Below are 15,202 nucleotides of genomic sequence, written 5' to 3'. Positions count from 1 at the left end.
ACACACAGTAAAATGGGAAAGTCCAAGGGGCTCAGTGCAGATCTGAGAAAGAGGATCGCAGATATACACACAACTCCAGAATGTCTCTTGGAGCCATTTCTAAACAACTGCAAATTCCAAGATCAGTTCAAACAATTGTATGTAAGTTATTGTGAGGTGTAGTCATGTTACCAGGCCACTTTGCTTCAAGAAAACCCAAACTGTCACCCTCAGCTGAAAGGAAATTGGTTTGGATGGTCAGGAACAACCTGGGAACCACCATGGCACAGCCCTGCCATGAACTGGAAGCTGATGGATCACTGTCTACAGTTCAGATCACCATGGACCAAGAGGCTGCTATCCAAGAAATAACCCCCTGCTCCAAAATTGACACCTTCAAATGTAACTAAAGTTTGAAACTGACCACACGGACAAAGAAAAAGCCTTCTGGAGGACAGCTGTATGGTCAGATGAGACAAATATTAAATTGTTTGGCTACAATAACCACCATGTACAGAGGGACAGTGTACCAGCTGTTGGTGGTAGTAGGATCATCATGCTCTGGAGCTGTTTTGCTGCCACTGGAACTGGTTCACTGCACAAAGTGGATGGAATAATGAAGGAGGACTACCTCAGTAATCTTCAGCTTGAACACGACTTGGGAGTTACAACAGGACAATGAACCCAAACACGCATCAGAGCTGGTTGTGGAGGATAAAGCAGGCTAACATTAAACTTAAAACAAGTCCTGACTTCAACCCTATTGAAAATATATGGACCATGTCAAGAGAGAGAATATTTTTTTTTTATTGAACTCTACCAATTCTACCATGAAGAGTCGTGAAATATTCAACCAGAATTCTGCCAGAAGCTTGTTCATGGTAAACAAAACGTTTGGTCAAGGTGAATCTTGCAAAGAGACATTTTACCCAAATATTAGGTGTGCTGTATGTATAATTTTGACCCCGTGTATATATAATTTTGACCCGGTGTTGATTTCAGAAAACCCAAAGAAAATTAAAACTTGTGCACCAAATTCTAGTGGGTGCCATCTATCTTTTTATTTATTTAAAGTTGAAGATGTATGCTGTACATTCTGCCACAGAAAAAGAACCTTTCAAAGAAATTACTGAAAGTCCAAATATTGCCATGACATTCATGTCACTGTATGTAAACTTCTGACCACAACTGTATTTGAGTTCCCAGTAGAGCCCTGCACTAGAGGTCTGCGCGGGTCGGATTTTTCAGTCGCGCCCGCAAGGAATTATGATTTTCAGTCCCGCTCCCGCCCGCACCTGCCATATTTTGTCCCGCTCCCGCCCGCAAATCCCGCATGATGCAGACGTTTGCATTATTTCTCAGGAAAGTTCTTGTCTTGACACAGCGTGATGGTGCACCGCCCCCTACTTTGAGTGGATTTGAGCATAAATATCTACAGCTCACGTTCACGTTTATTATTATTTACCTTGTTTCTGAATTCAGCATGTAGTGTCTCTAATAATAATAATAATAATTAGTGCTGTCAAGTGATTAAAATATTTAATAGCGAATCGCACATTTGTCACATGAGAAACCATTGTAATTCTCTGATCAGTATAAAAAAGTGAATGGGCTTGCTTTGTACCAATTTTTTTTTTTTAATATTGCAAAGCAGAGCTAGCAAGAGAACCATGAGTGAACAACTCTAATCAGAGAGAAAGGTTACACAGTGACGGTAGGCTTGACTCAATGCTATCCCAGAAATCCTTCCTGTAATATGCAAATTTGGCTGTCCAATCAGAGGTGGCCAAATTTGCATATTACAGGAAGGATTTCTGGGATAGCATTGAGTCAAGCCTACCGTCACTGTGTAACCTGTCTCTCTGATTAGAGTTGTTCACTCATGGTTCTCTTGCTAGCTCTGCTTTGCAATATAAAAAAAAAAAAACATTGGTACAAAGCAAGCCCATTCACGTTTTTATACTGATCAGAGAATTACAATGGTTTCTCATTTGACAAAAATGTGCGATTCGCTATTAAATATTTTAATCGCTTGACAGCACATTATTATTATTATTATTATTAGAGACACTACATGCTGAATTCAGAAACAAGGTAAATAATAATAATAAACGTGAACGTGAGCTGTAGATATTTATGCTCAAATCCACTCAAAGTAGGGGGCGGTGCACCATCACGCTGTGTCAAGACAAGAACTTTCCTGAGAAATAACGCGAACGTCTGCATCATGCGGGATTTGCGGGCGGGAGCGGGACAAAATATGGCAGGAGCGGGACTGAAAATCATAATTCTTTGTGAGCGGGACTGAAAATCATAATTCTGCGGGAGTGGGACTGCACAATGCGGGCAGGAGCGGGACTGAAAAATACGACCCGCGCAGACCTCTAGTTCCCAGCCTGACCATTCTCCTCTGACCTTCTCTCAACGAGGTCATTTCTGCCTGTGGATCTGCTGCTCTGTGGGATCTTGTCTGTTATCCCCTGCTGACTGAAAAGCCAGAAGTGGGATTATGTTGTGGCGATGTCTGTCCGTCCGTCCCGGGAAGAGCACTGACCTTCTGAAATCAACTCCCACAATTTTTGGAGGAATTTCACGAAACTCGACAGTGTTCTTTGTTCTATGTTGCTAATACACATGTTACAATTTCGTTCAATTTGGTCGCATTTTACCAGAGTTATGGCCCTTGATTACCAAACTTGTACTTTTGACAATTTCCTGAGGGTGTATTAAGCACTTATTGCAGGGGTCTTCAATCCTATCCACAAAGGGCCAGTGTGGCTGCAGGCTTTCATTCCAACCAAGCAGGAGCTACACCTGATTTCACTTGTTTAATCATTTCACCCTCGTCTCCAATCAACAATCAAGTGAGCCTCCAATTTGGCTGTAATGAAAGCCTGCAGCTACATCGGCCCTTTGCGGATAGGATTGAAGACCCCTGACTTATAGCATAGATATAGTTGCCAGCGGGGGATATTGTGCTCTCGGAGCACCCCTTGTTTTTTGCGCCATCCTTTACAATACTCTAGAGACTGTGTGAAAATTCCAGTAGCTCAGTACTAGGGCTGCACAATATATCGAAAAAGTATCGATATCGCGATATAATGGTTTGCGATACCCATACCGCAAAAATTACTTAAATTTCGATAAAAGGCACATTTTTTTTTCTGTGCCATCCAATCACATTTGAATGTCAACAAGCGCCGCGGGATAACTCCGCCCCCTATTGCAAAACAAGTAAAAGCCTTGTGGTGATGGCGGAAGGTGGGAGCGGTAGCAAGTGTGGTGAGACAAACTTGTGTGAGGAGGCACTGGTTTCCAAAAAAAATATGCACGTCTGCTATTTGGAAGTACTTTGGATTCAGGAGGGATGACGTACTGCAAACTCGGGTACTTTGCAAGACATGTAAAACAGTGGTGGCAGCTACCAACGACAGGGCAGAACGGCGAATAGAGGTAAGAAAAACATTATATATTTAATTATCGTGATACATATCGATATCGAGATATTCAGTCATGTTATCGAATATCGCATATTTTTCTGATATCGTGCAGCCCTACTCAGTACTTTCTAAAATACTCATCACCTCTTGCACCAACAACCATGCCATGCTCAAAGTCACCAAGTTCCTCCCCGCCCCCCGTCTGACATTCAGCATTACCTAAAGTGTGTGTGGGGTTAGACCAAAAATTGTTTTTCTACCCCCTCCAAAATATGGAGATGATCTATCCAAGTATGGAAATACCAATATTTGGCCAACTGAAAAATGCTAACCCCCCTGTACATACCCTCTGAAGTTAATAACCCCTCCAAATAGTCAAAAACTGCCTTTTTCACTAATATAAGCATTCCTTAACGGAAATAACTCTTAAATATAACATCAAAAATCACAGTAATAACATTTATTTCTCACAAAAAGAGTTGTTTAAGGCACTAGAAATGTTTCAGATGCAGCAGATAAGGCTAAGTGGCAGAAATTGTCTGAAATGTCCATTTTGATAATCAGTAGAGAATTACATAGTTTGCACTGATTTGTCAGTGATTTATTTACCTGCAAGAATACAAATAATGACAATTTAATACATTGGGAGATATAATTCAGATATGAATCATTTGTGCATACTGGTTCTTAAAACTAAATTAGTAACCTTAAGTAATGATCCTCTGTGCTTAAAAATAGTTCATATTTGAGGTATTACTGAAGAGTGTGACATTCATCAATAACCTTTAAAACTTGCTGAAAAAGAGCAGAATTACCATATGTTTAATTTACTTGAATGTAAGGTTACTTACCACTAAGCTTATTACCTTAAAATAATGATCATCTGCACTGAAAATTTTGTAGTTGTACCTAGTGGCATACCTGAAGAGGTTCGCGGTCATCGATAACTTTAAAACACATTAAAACAAAAAAGCAGCATTCTAATATCAAACAGCACTGTAATGTATTTTGTCATATTGTAAGAATGGAAATGTTCAGAGGGTATGTACAGGGGGATTTAGCAAGGTTCAATTTAATAAAATTTGACATTTTCCCACATAGATGGACCATCTCCATATTTCTGGGGGGGGGGAACATGGAAAAGTCAAAATTCTTAAAATAACAACCCCCCCCCCCCCCCCCCCCCCACACACACACACACACACACACACACACCTAAAGCTTGTGACTTATTTCTGCAGTTTTTATGACTGATTGGATAATTAGTGAGGTTTTTTTTTTTTTTTTGGCATGACGTCAATCTGTGTCTGATAGTGATGCTCCGTATCTTATCAGTGTATCTTCTGTGGAAATTCATCTCCGTTAGCGGTGATCTAAACCACCCCTGCACCTGTAGAACCAGCGAAATGTCTAGCTCGGCTCCTGACTTTTTCAAGTGTTCTGATGTTTCATTCCACTGATATGAAAACGAACGCTACGTTCACACTGCAAGGCTTAATGCTCAATTCCGATTTTTTTGTGAAATCCGATTTTTTTGTGAGGTCGTTCACATTAACAAATATATGCGACTTGTATGTGATCCTCAGTATGAACGAAAAGCGACCGAAAAGTGTTCCGCATGCGCACTGCAGGATACGACGACGTCACACGCAGTGAGCATGGCCAGTGTTTACGGAAGTAAAACCGCCCGGTTGCGGTATGACCCATCCAATCTAGCTTGAATAGCTGTATCCCCCCAAATGGAAATCAGCTCCCTAACCTCTGCGTCCTTCCATTGAGAAGATTCAGAACCTTCACAGCCCGAAGCATCCCTCGCATTGATGTCATGCGCAGGGGCGCAGATACGTTTTTGAACTGGGGGGGGACAAAGCTGCCAGCAAACCACCCCCAACCCCGATATGCCTGTCAAACTTGTTGTGGGTTACCATAGCAACCAAGCTCGAGCTCGCAACCTGTGCAGTCTGCGCAGCTCAACCAACCGAATATCAGTCTTTGTTTTGTTTTATGTGAGTTGTTGCAACTATGTATACACTGCTGTGCACCTCAATAAACCGAATGGTAATTAGTCTTTTGATTTTTCCGTGAGGTTTGCCTTATGCAAAGAAAGACAGCATAGACGTTTTTTCCTCCCTATAAGTGGGGGGGACCGAGCGAGGTGAATTTAAATCTGGGTGGGACGAGTCCCCCCCTCTATCTGCGCCCGTGATTATGCGCCATGTTGTTGTAACTTTTTTTTGAGAGACCCGCCGCCTACTTCAGCGCTGAATAGTGACGTTTGTGGCTTGTTGATGACGTGTAAGTCGGATGAATGCGACCTGGCGGTTCAGACTGAAGTCGCATATGAAAAGAGCGGATAGGGATCGGAATTAGGACCACATATCCAAACGGCCTGGGTCGGATTTGAAAAGATCGGATCTGTGTCGTTCATATTGCCAATAAAAGATGGGATACAGGTCACATATGGGCGAAAAGATCGGATTTGAGTCACTTCAGCCTGCAGTGTGAACGTAGCCTTAGATGTGCAGTCGCACCTGTCAAAGCGGCGGGCATGTTTTTAGTCTGTCGGCAGGGTTTTTTCCTTGGGTTTAATGTGCGTGTATGTTTTCTTTGTGTCCGAGTGGAATGGCTGTGTGGGATTTAATCACACCTCCCATGTCTGGCCAAGGGGGTTGATCTTAATTACTGCATCCAGCAAAAGAAGGGAGTTCCATGTTTTTCTTTGTGACAGATGGAAGGAAGCCAAACTGTAGGAGCTTATTACGCTGAGGAAATTACAGAGCTGAACAGCTCCACACACACGCACGCACGTGTGCGCACGCAGCCACACAAGCGACTGCACCTCGTCTCCATCCTGCATGAATAACACGCATTGTGCAGTTTTTTTTTTTTTTGTGTCGTAGGCACCAACACCATTCTCTGTGCACGCTATTCTCCACCCTGGTGTTTTTCTATACAGGGTTTATGCTCCTTTTCCATTACTGAAACGTGCTACCATCCACCCGTTTGAAGGCGTGCACTGTTTCGACTTCCAGACAGACAGCAAGATGAGCTGGTGTAGGGCTAAAGTGTTATCAAACCAATCATTCGGGACAGGTGAAGGTAAATGCGTGTTTTAACTTTAGGATTAAAATATCTGACTCCAAAAATACTACATCTTCTACTTATTGCTAGAAGTGTATTAACTTTAGCCTAGTAAACTAGACCCACCCGCCTAGCGGCCAAAAATATTTTTGCCTGCGAGTGGGTCTAGCCTCGCACCATATCAACAAAACACCCCGGGCATCAAATCGTGCCCACCGATCACAACGCAAGGTTTTTGTTTGGATTCTTTGGGCGGGCTTTTGCAGGAGTGATGACAAAGCTGCGCGACGCTGGAGAAAGCACAGCAGGAAAGATGGCTACGGCTAGTGAACAGCGCACGTTTGACTCCGCTTTGGAATCAGTTTTAGAAGAATTAGACTTGGAGTTTTCGTTGAAACATGAGCAGGAAGAGGCTCTCCGCTCATTCCTTTTCAAGAAGGACGTTTTCGCTGTTTTGCCGACCGGCTATGGCAAAAGTCTGATCTACCAGCTGGCTCCGCTCGTAGCCAAAAGGATGGGGCTAGTTTGTGCAGTACGAAGAATTAATAAACAGCTTTGAAACATTACTTTTTGATTGTTTCTTATTTTCCCGTTATTTTAAATTTAAGGGAAATTATTTCACCAAACACCACTAAATAAAAACTCTCAAAAACAGTTTAAGCAAACCCTTGAAAAACACTTGGAAAAAAAAGTGTATGTTAAGTATGTGGTACAGACTCCAAACTTGTGGTCATTATCTCCAAACTTCTTAATATCTAGAACCTGTTTATTAATTAATACGCATTTTGAAAATTTATTTATTTCAAGGCCTCCCCCACTGCTTTCTGTCGCTCTGACTACGTCACAGTCACTGTTGTGCTGATTGGTCAGAGCGTTGGCCTATACGCACAGAGACAGTTTGAAAGACAGCGGGTTGTTCCACCCCCACCCTTCGGAAATGTCTACAAGCGAGGCCAGACTAAATATTCACATTTAGTCTGGCTTGCCAGGCTATATTAACTTGGTGTTCCAGTAGCATTTAATTCACAACGGCTTACGGAAGAATTACCGAGCAATTGGTGATAAAGTAACAAGTGGGTTTGTTATACACTATACACCAAAATGGTAATGAAGACCGCTTACAGAGTCATGGGTATAGGATGCGTGATGGAAAAAGCATCTCTTGACAGTGTGATTTGGGAGGGAGCCTTTCTCTACCCTCACATTTTATAACATTTATACCCTTGAGGCTGTCTGAAGTGTATAATGACCAGGTTTTCGGATGGAAGTGGTGCCAGACATCTTGTCTGCTTGGACTCCTGGCAGGTAGTCCCATCATGGGGTGTTACATGTTCATGAGGTTCCTGACACTGGTTATGTGGGAAACAAAGGCCAGATGGTCTCAGTGTATAAAGGATAGTCAAGTATTGCAACATATAAAACTGTAAATGTTATTTCCGATATTTATATTCTAGTTATGATGCCATCACATTGTTCACCATGAAGACCTTTTAAAGAAACTGCTGCCACAATTTATAAATCTACAACACTGGATAAGCAGAAACAAAAGCTTGACTATTACCGGCCGTTTAGTTTTCACCTGGCTAAAACAGCTGTTAATCAATAATTGTTTAATTTAAAAATGTGGCTTTGCCTTGATGATTTTTTTTTTAAGTCCTAGCTTGGAATCGTAGCATCAGAACATCAGCTCACACGAATGATTTAGACGCTCAGCTGTGCTGAACATCTCAGCTGTGAAAATAAATAAATTCCTTCATTAAATGTCCAGAGTTTGTAGTGAAGGCAGGTCTGCTGAACTCTTACTTGGACTGTTGAATGTTTCCATGGTTGGCTCAAAGCCTGTAGAAGCAAAATCCATTACTCAGAAATAAACAGAAGAACTAAGGGACAGGTGCGCTTTCTGAAAGAGATTCGAAAATACCTGTTTGAATTTGAACACCCCCCCCCCCCCCCCCCCCCCCCCCTTAGTGTTCCCCAGTGTGGCTAATTTTGCTGTAAATGCGATATGAATTAAATGGTATATGAATAAAGGTGTTCATGGATATTGCTAATGCTGCCATAATGGTGAGTGTAGATTACACTGTAGCCTAACATATATCGGATTTCATTGACTCTGGTGCATTATATCACAATCTCTCCATTCAGGTTTTAGATCTCTGTTTGGTTGTAGTGTGGACACATGCTTGTTTATCCATCCATTTAAAAAATATATATATTTAGCATTTAAAAGATGTACTCAGTGTGCCTGTGGAGCTTTTTTTTTTTTTTTTTTTTTTTTTTTTTTTAATTTTAATTCCGAGAAGAATGTATATCGTATGAATAATCTAGATTTATAATCTAAAACATAAAAGGCCTGTTTTCTGTTGATTTTGAAAATGATGCAAGTTGGGCATTAATAATTACTTATTAACTGAGCATGACGTCTTTACGGGAAAATATCAGACCGAGGTCTGTACAAAAAAAAAAAAACAGAGGTCTGATATTTTCCCGTAAAGACCGAGCAAGAGAGGTTAATAATTAGTTTTTGTGTGGTGTGGGTTTTTTTTTTTAATAATTTCTCAAGTTCAAATGGGCAGTCATTATAATGAGTCATGGCGCTGCTTTGTTATGTCATATATTTGTAACGTTGAGTCACGCATGCAGGATAATTACTGACTAGTGGTTTCAAAACTGAATTTCTATTAGCGGTTAGCGGTTTCTGAATGCTCTTCTTCATTACTCATTTCTTGAATAACTCTGACTCTTGTTTGTCTTTTGTATTTCGGCCATTTCTAATTATTTTTTTATTTCCAGTTTTTTTTTTTTGTCAGCGTTTTTGTTTGTTTTCTGTAACATTGAAAGCCAGCACCTTTGGAACGAAGGTCCGTAATTGCCCACAAGCGTTACGGGAAAATTCTGCCCATCAAGGAACCAGTCAGAGTGCACGATTTTACCAGAAGTCGCTCATGCCATATAATAAATGTTTTATACTTAATTTAGTCAAATCATTGATTTGGTGATTTATTATTTCAGAGTTTATTTTAGCATCTGCTGTGCTGTCCTGTCAGTAAAGAGTGTAAGAAGAATGCAGCACTGTTTTAATTACAGTGGAGATGTATCAAACTTTTTTTTTTAAATAAATAAACGTAATGATGCTCATTGTTGTGGTTATAAAGCCCTGTATGAGATCATGTGGCTCTCCTGTGTTGTAGGTTTGCCTTGCTATTGCACACTACTCCCATCCAGCCGACAACCAACTACTGTTTGGGTTCGAGTACGTTGGTACGCGCTTCCATGGCTCTTCAGGTAATGCAGACATGCCGACTTCCCACAAATGAGTGAGCAAACAAGTTGTATCGTGCACTTTTATGTAGACCCTGAGTGAGTGAGGTTTGTTTTTTGTGTGTGTGTAGGTGAGAAGGTGAATGGAGTGGACTTGGGGAAGGGTGTACAGACGGCCATGTTTGACTGCTCTTCTGATTGGGACCGGGAGATCAAACGCACCGGTGCCTCAGAATGGAGAGTGTGCACTATTAACGAGGAGTATCTGATCTCCCCCAGGTGTGTGTGTGTGTGGATGTGTACATACAGCATGTACTGAGTATTACTTTGTAAACAGTAGCAGTGTGAATTCATCTCATCTCATTATCTCTAGCCGCTTTATCCTTCTACAGGGTCGCAGGCAAGCTGGAGCCTATCCCAGCTGACTACGGGCGAAAGGCGGGGTACACCCTGGACAAGTCGCCAGGTCATCACAGGGCTGACACATAGACACAGACAACCATTCACACTCACATTCACACCTACGGTCAATTTAGAGTCACCAGTTAACCTAACCTGCATGTCTTTTGGACTGTGGGGGAAACCGGAGCACCCGGAGGAAACCCACGCGGACACGGGGAGAACATGCAAACTCCGCGCAGAAAGGCCCTCGCCGGCCACGGGGCTCGAACCCGGACCTTCTTGCTGTGAGGCGACAGCGCTAACCACTACACCACCGTGCCGCCCGCAGTGTGAATTATTAGAGAAATTAGGATTAGGAAAATTAGGGTAAGTCGAGCTCATTATGTGCATAAATCTTCTTTTAATGAAAACTACATTTGTATTTTGCAACAGGCTTAGTCCAAGCTCATATAATGGCACCGTCTATGATGCATGATAACGTTTCACTAAACCTCCAAATGAACATCATAACCTAATAACATTTTTCCATTACATGTGCACTATTCCTAAAAAGAGCGAACAGTGATTGACATTCCTGTTCTAGGATTGCTGGGGGGTCTTTTTTTTTTAATAAACTGTTTGACAACAGGAAGAGTGAATTAGTTTCAGTAAATGTTGTTGCCACTGTTTAGTCCAAAAGGAGTGCTTGGATTTACAATATTCATGTGTTTTGATTTGGCTCTTTGATAACCTGCTCATATTTGCAATAACAAAATTACTGATGAAGGTCTTAAACTGGCGGCACGGTGGTGTAGTGGTTAGCACTGTCGCCTCACAGCAAGAAGGTCCGGGTTCGAGCCCCGTGGCCGGCGAGGGCCTTTCTGCGCGGAGTTTGCATGTTCTCCCCGTGTCCGCGTGGGTTTCCCCCACAGTCCAAAGACATGCAGGTTAGGTTAACTGGTGACTCTAAGGCTACATCCACACGACAACGGCAACGAGATGTTATTTAAAAAAATATCGCGTCCACATGGGCAACGATCAGTAAAATATCAGGTCCATATGGCAACGCAACGCTTGCTGAAAACGATGCAATACACATGCCACACCTCTAGGGGCGCTGTAAGACGGTCCCTTCGGAGACACCAGAACAATAGAAGAAGTAAGGACACATGCGCATAAACTATTATGCGCGAGACTTCATAGTAGCCACAAAGTCAGGAAAATCTGTTCGTAAAATTACATTATAATGATCAAATACAGTGAAAAGTATTTTTCCAGTCTCACCTGTGAAAGGTAATCCCATGTGATCTCGTTTGGACGGTAAACCTGTTGGTACAGTTAAACGCAGCACATGAATGAGGCATCTTTATTCTCCGCTTTGACCCATCCAATATGGCGGTGAGGATGACGTATGATTCTATGCGGAAGGCGGCGTCTTTAATGGTCCGGAATAAATTGAATGCTGCACATTGATGGATTAATTTGTTCTTCTACGCCCTTTTTGAGGAATGTATTGTAGGACTTAAACCAACATCTGAAGAGGTGAGATCGCTCCTTTTTTTCCCGTATTTTTGCTGGCGGGATTGACTCTGCCCTAAGGGCTATTCTCTCTCTCTCTTTGCACCATTACACAATAAATATTCACAGTGAAAATATTTTGTAAGTGCGTTTCATGAACCAAGTTATAGGATTTGTTGACAACTCGCATCGAGTTCGTTACACTTCTACCCGGCGTGAAGCACTCAGTCATGTGGTTGTGACGTCATCGTAAACAAATCCGTTCTACTCATCCAGACGACTTCGCAACGGCAACGTTGCCAGATCTTTCCACTCTGGAACCCGTTCTCAAAAGATTGCGTTTTGGGCACCCAAAACGCCGGTGCCGTGTGGACGCCAGGCCGAAACGATAAACAATTGTATCGGATTCACCTGAATCCGTTGCCGTGTGGACAGGGCCTAAATTGACCGTAGGTGTGAATGTGAGTGTGAATGTGAGTGTGAATGGTTGTCTGTGTCTATGTGTCAGCCCTGTGATGACCTGGCGACTTGTCCAGGGTGTACCCCGCCTTTCACCCGTAGTCAGCTGGGATAGGCTCCAGCTTGCCTGCGACCCTGTAGAACAGGATAAAGCGGCTAGAGATAATGAGATGAGATGAGGTTTTAAACTTTTTCAGCAGTACAGACAAGTTGCACTATAAAATTGCACAGACATAAAATCACTATTCACATTTCCCAAAGAGGACACTGTTAGAACCGGTTAAGATTCGGAGCAAGTACTTTCACACAGAGCCTAAATGTTTGTGTTGTTTTTGGTAAAAAGCACAATGAGAAACAGTCAGTGATGGACACTTTACCAGAGCCTCATTCCTCTCTTATCCTGTTACTGCCTGTGAACACCGAAAGTAATCTTGTCTGTCTTGTTTACAGTCCTAAAAAGGTGCTGTTTCTTATTCCCCAGTCTCCCAGAGTTCTTTGTGGTTCCGTCTTCCTTGGCAGATCAGGACCTGAAGCAGTACGCCTGTTACTTTAAAGCTCAGCGCCTCCCGGTGAGTGCACAGCTTCCCTGTCCCTGCCTTCATTACTGTCCTTGGTTACAAAGTGCTCTACAATTCATGGCAAGTGCCGGAGAAAGTACATCTTGATGAACCAAAAAAACGAAGCTCGAGAGGGTGTCATCAAGTTGTAGTTTAAATGATGCACATAATTCAGGAAAATAGGTTTTAATGTTGTATTAAGGGCTCCAGAAGCATTTCAGATGTTTATATACAAGGAACAATGTTTGGCATGGACTTGAAAACTAATTGTGTGTGTGTAGTTATGGTGCTGGAATCATCCCAATGGGAGCGCCCTGATTCGGATGTCTGACATCACTGAGCTCCAGCAGCAGAGGAAGCTTGATCAGAGGTATGGAGAGTGGCAGTGGGTGAGATGAGAAGGGAACATGTTGGGAAGAGAGAGAGGAGAGTAGACTAATCGTCTGTTCTCTTACAGTACACGTCACATAACTATAATAAATAAAGATTTCAGATAATAGGTCGTGGGAATGCAGGAAGTCGGAATTCGTTTTCCTCGCATGTTGCAGAGCAAGTGTCTGTTTTCAATTTATTTCGAATCTCGCAAAGAGCATGTCGGCTCAATCGCTTAATCTTTTGGCACGACGAACAAGACCAATCGCCAAGTAGTCGGAGTTGAGAAACAACACTTGCAGCAAAGCCAAGTAAATGGACGTCAATAACGTGCTTGTGATTTGGTGCATTCTTTAAATATCTATCTGATGACACATCATCTTCTGAATTTCGACAGGATTTGCAGCGCAGTAATCAAAAGCCACCCGATGCGCAGCAACGTCCTAAAGACAGATTTGAACAAGAGCCTGCCAAGCATCCAGGAGATCCAGACTGCATTAGTGAAGCTGCGGCAGATCTGTGTGATTGGTGAGCAGAGCCACTCCCTGTTTTCGCTCTCCGTCTCTGTTTGCCCTGGCTGTTTGATTTGCAGAATAGGAATTTGAATACAAAGGGGATTTAAATGTCAAGCTTCTTCTACTGGACCTGTTTTTTCATAATTCTGGTGCTCAAGTGCTGATGCACTACACATTTTAGTGTTTTTCCTGTTCCTGACTCACCTAATCCTGCTAGTCACCTGATTGTGATGACATGATCGGTAACTGTAATAATCTAATTTTGTCTTATTGTGCAACTGTGCATTTAAAAAAAAAAAGAAAAAAAGCACTCCTAATCCATGGATTACATCCTGATATACTTGTTTTTAGCAGTAGCTTAGCTCAATAGTTCTTAACCCTGGAGTATCCTTATGTTACTTGTTTTTGTGAACAAACTAATGAACAAGCCCTTTCTGATATGGGTGTGTTAGAACAAAGAAAACACCAATCTGTGCAGACATGTCCGTTCCAAATAGAAAAAGATATTGCACTGGATTTACCGGATTCCTTGATCAGAGTCGGAAAAGCTGCAGTAGACCGTTTTTTGTAAAACTTGTACAAGGCAGCACTATAGACCCTTTTCACTCACGTGACCTTCGTAAACGCGACCGCCATTTTGGACATGAAGAAATAACGGTTTATGGCACAGACCCTTTCGGTTCTCGCTTATCTAGCTGCTACAATGACTGCTTAGACTGCAACAATAATACCTAACACACATTTAAGTATCCGTCGTAAAGACGTGAAACTCGTCGAGTGACGAGTGTGTTCATTGATAAGCTAACACAATCTAAAAGTAGACATACCATCACACTGCCCTGGCGCTGTGTACAGTTTACCTTCTATGGTTTGTGCACTCACTATTTGCCATTACTTTCTCCAACCCAGTGTTCGAACTATGCCGATATTTTCGGGGGGTCCCTTTTTTTCCCTGGGGGGGGTGCTTGCGCTTGTCTCAGAGCGCGGATCTCCAAACACATGAGAAGCCTATCTTACGCACATATCACGCGAACTACACACCTCCACACACGCATCGCGTCTGAAGTCATAACTCATCAGGGGAAATCGTGTCCGCATTGGCATGTTCAAAAAACAACCTCGCGTCAACAAAAAAAAGAAAAAAAAAAACAGTCAGGCTACTCAAAACATCTGATCCACAGCAGCACCAAAGCATCACTGGAAATCATGTCAACAACCAATCTTCCATTTCAACACGCGTCAACAAACAAATGGCACCACAAACATGAACGAATCGGTCAGGCTACCGATTCCAAACCCACAGCAGATGAATAATTAAATGCATCTTACCTTAAAGCAGATTCGACCACAAAGGAAGTGTGTTGGCACTGTTGGCACACTTCCTTTCTACTAGTTTGTGTCCCCAACCTGGCAGCAGCAGTCATTGTCATATCGGTTTATTTTATCTTTGATGCAAACACAACACTTCGGATATGCAAATGCTTCCCATTACACACGATTGCTATGTCAATAAACATCATTTTGCCAATATTTTAGAGACCATCCATCTTCTCCGTCGGTCAGCATCTGTCGGGATCCGATAAAATGATAAATCTTGCCTTGTGTGTTGATGGTTACTACATCCAGGTGCACAACAATA

The 15,202-nt window shown here is 42.3% G+C and overlaps 1 protein-coding gene across 2 annotated transcripts in view; it reads left to right on the top strand.

Annotated features, from left to right (window-relative positions):
• mtmr10 (myotubularin related protein 10) overlaps positions 1-15,202 on the top strand; it is a 71,199-nt gene that overhangs the window by 40,776 nt on the left and 15,221 nt on the right. For both annotated transcript variants that reach the window (XM_060911692.1, XM_060911693.1), the window contains 5 exons: positions 9,692-9,785; positions 9,893-10,040; positions 12,601-12,688; positions 12,958-13,046; positions 13,446-13,576. In XM_060911692.1, coding sequence (XP_060767675.1) covers positions 9,692-9,785; positions 9,893-10,040; positions 12,601-12,688; positions 12,958-13,046; positions 13,446-13,576 — 550 coding nt within the window. The remainder of the gene's footprint in view (positions 1-9,691; positions 9,786-9,892; positions 10,041-12,600; positions 12,689-12,957; positions 13,047-13,445; positions 13,577-15,202) is intronic.

The sequence above is a fragment of the Neoarius graeffei genome, chromosome 27 (assembly GCF_027579695.1).
Source record: "Neoarius graeffei isolate fNeoGra1 chromosome 27, fNeoGra1.pri, whole genome shotgun sequence".
Lineage (NCBI taxonomy): Eukaryota > Metazoa > Chordata > Actinopteri > Siluriformes > Ariidae > Neoarius > Neoarius graeffei.
This window is presented reverse-complemented; position numbering and strand designations above follow the sequence as displayed.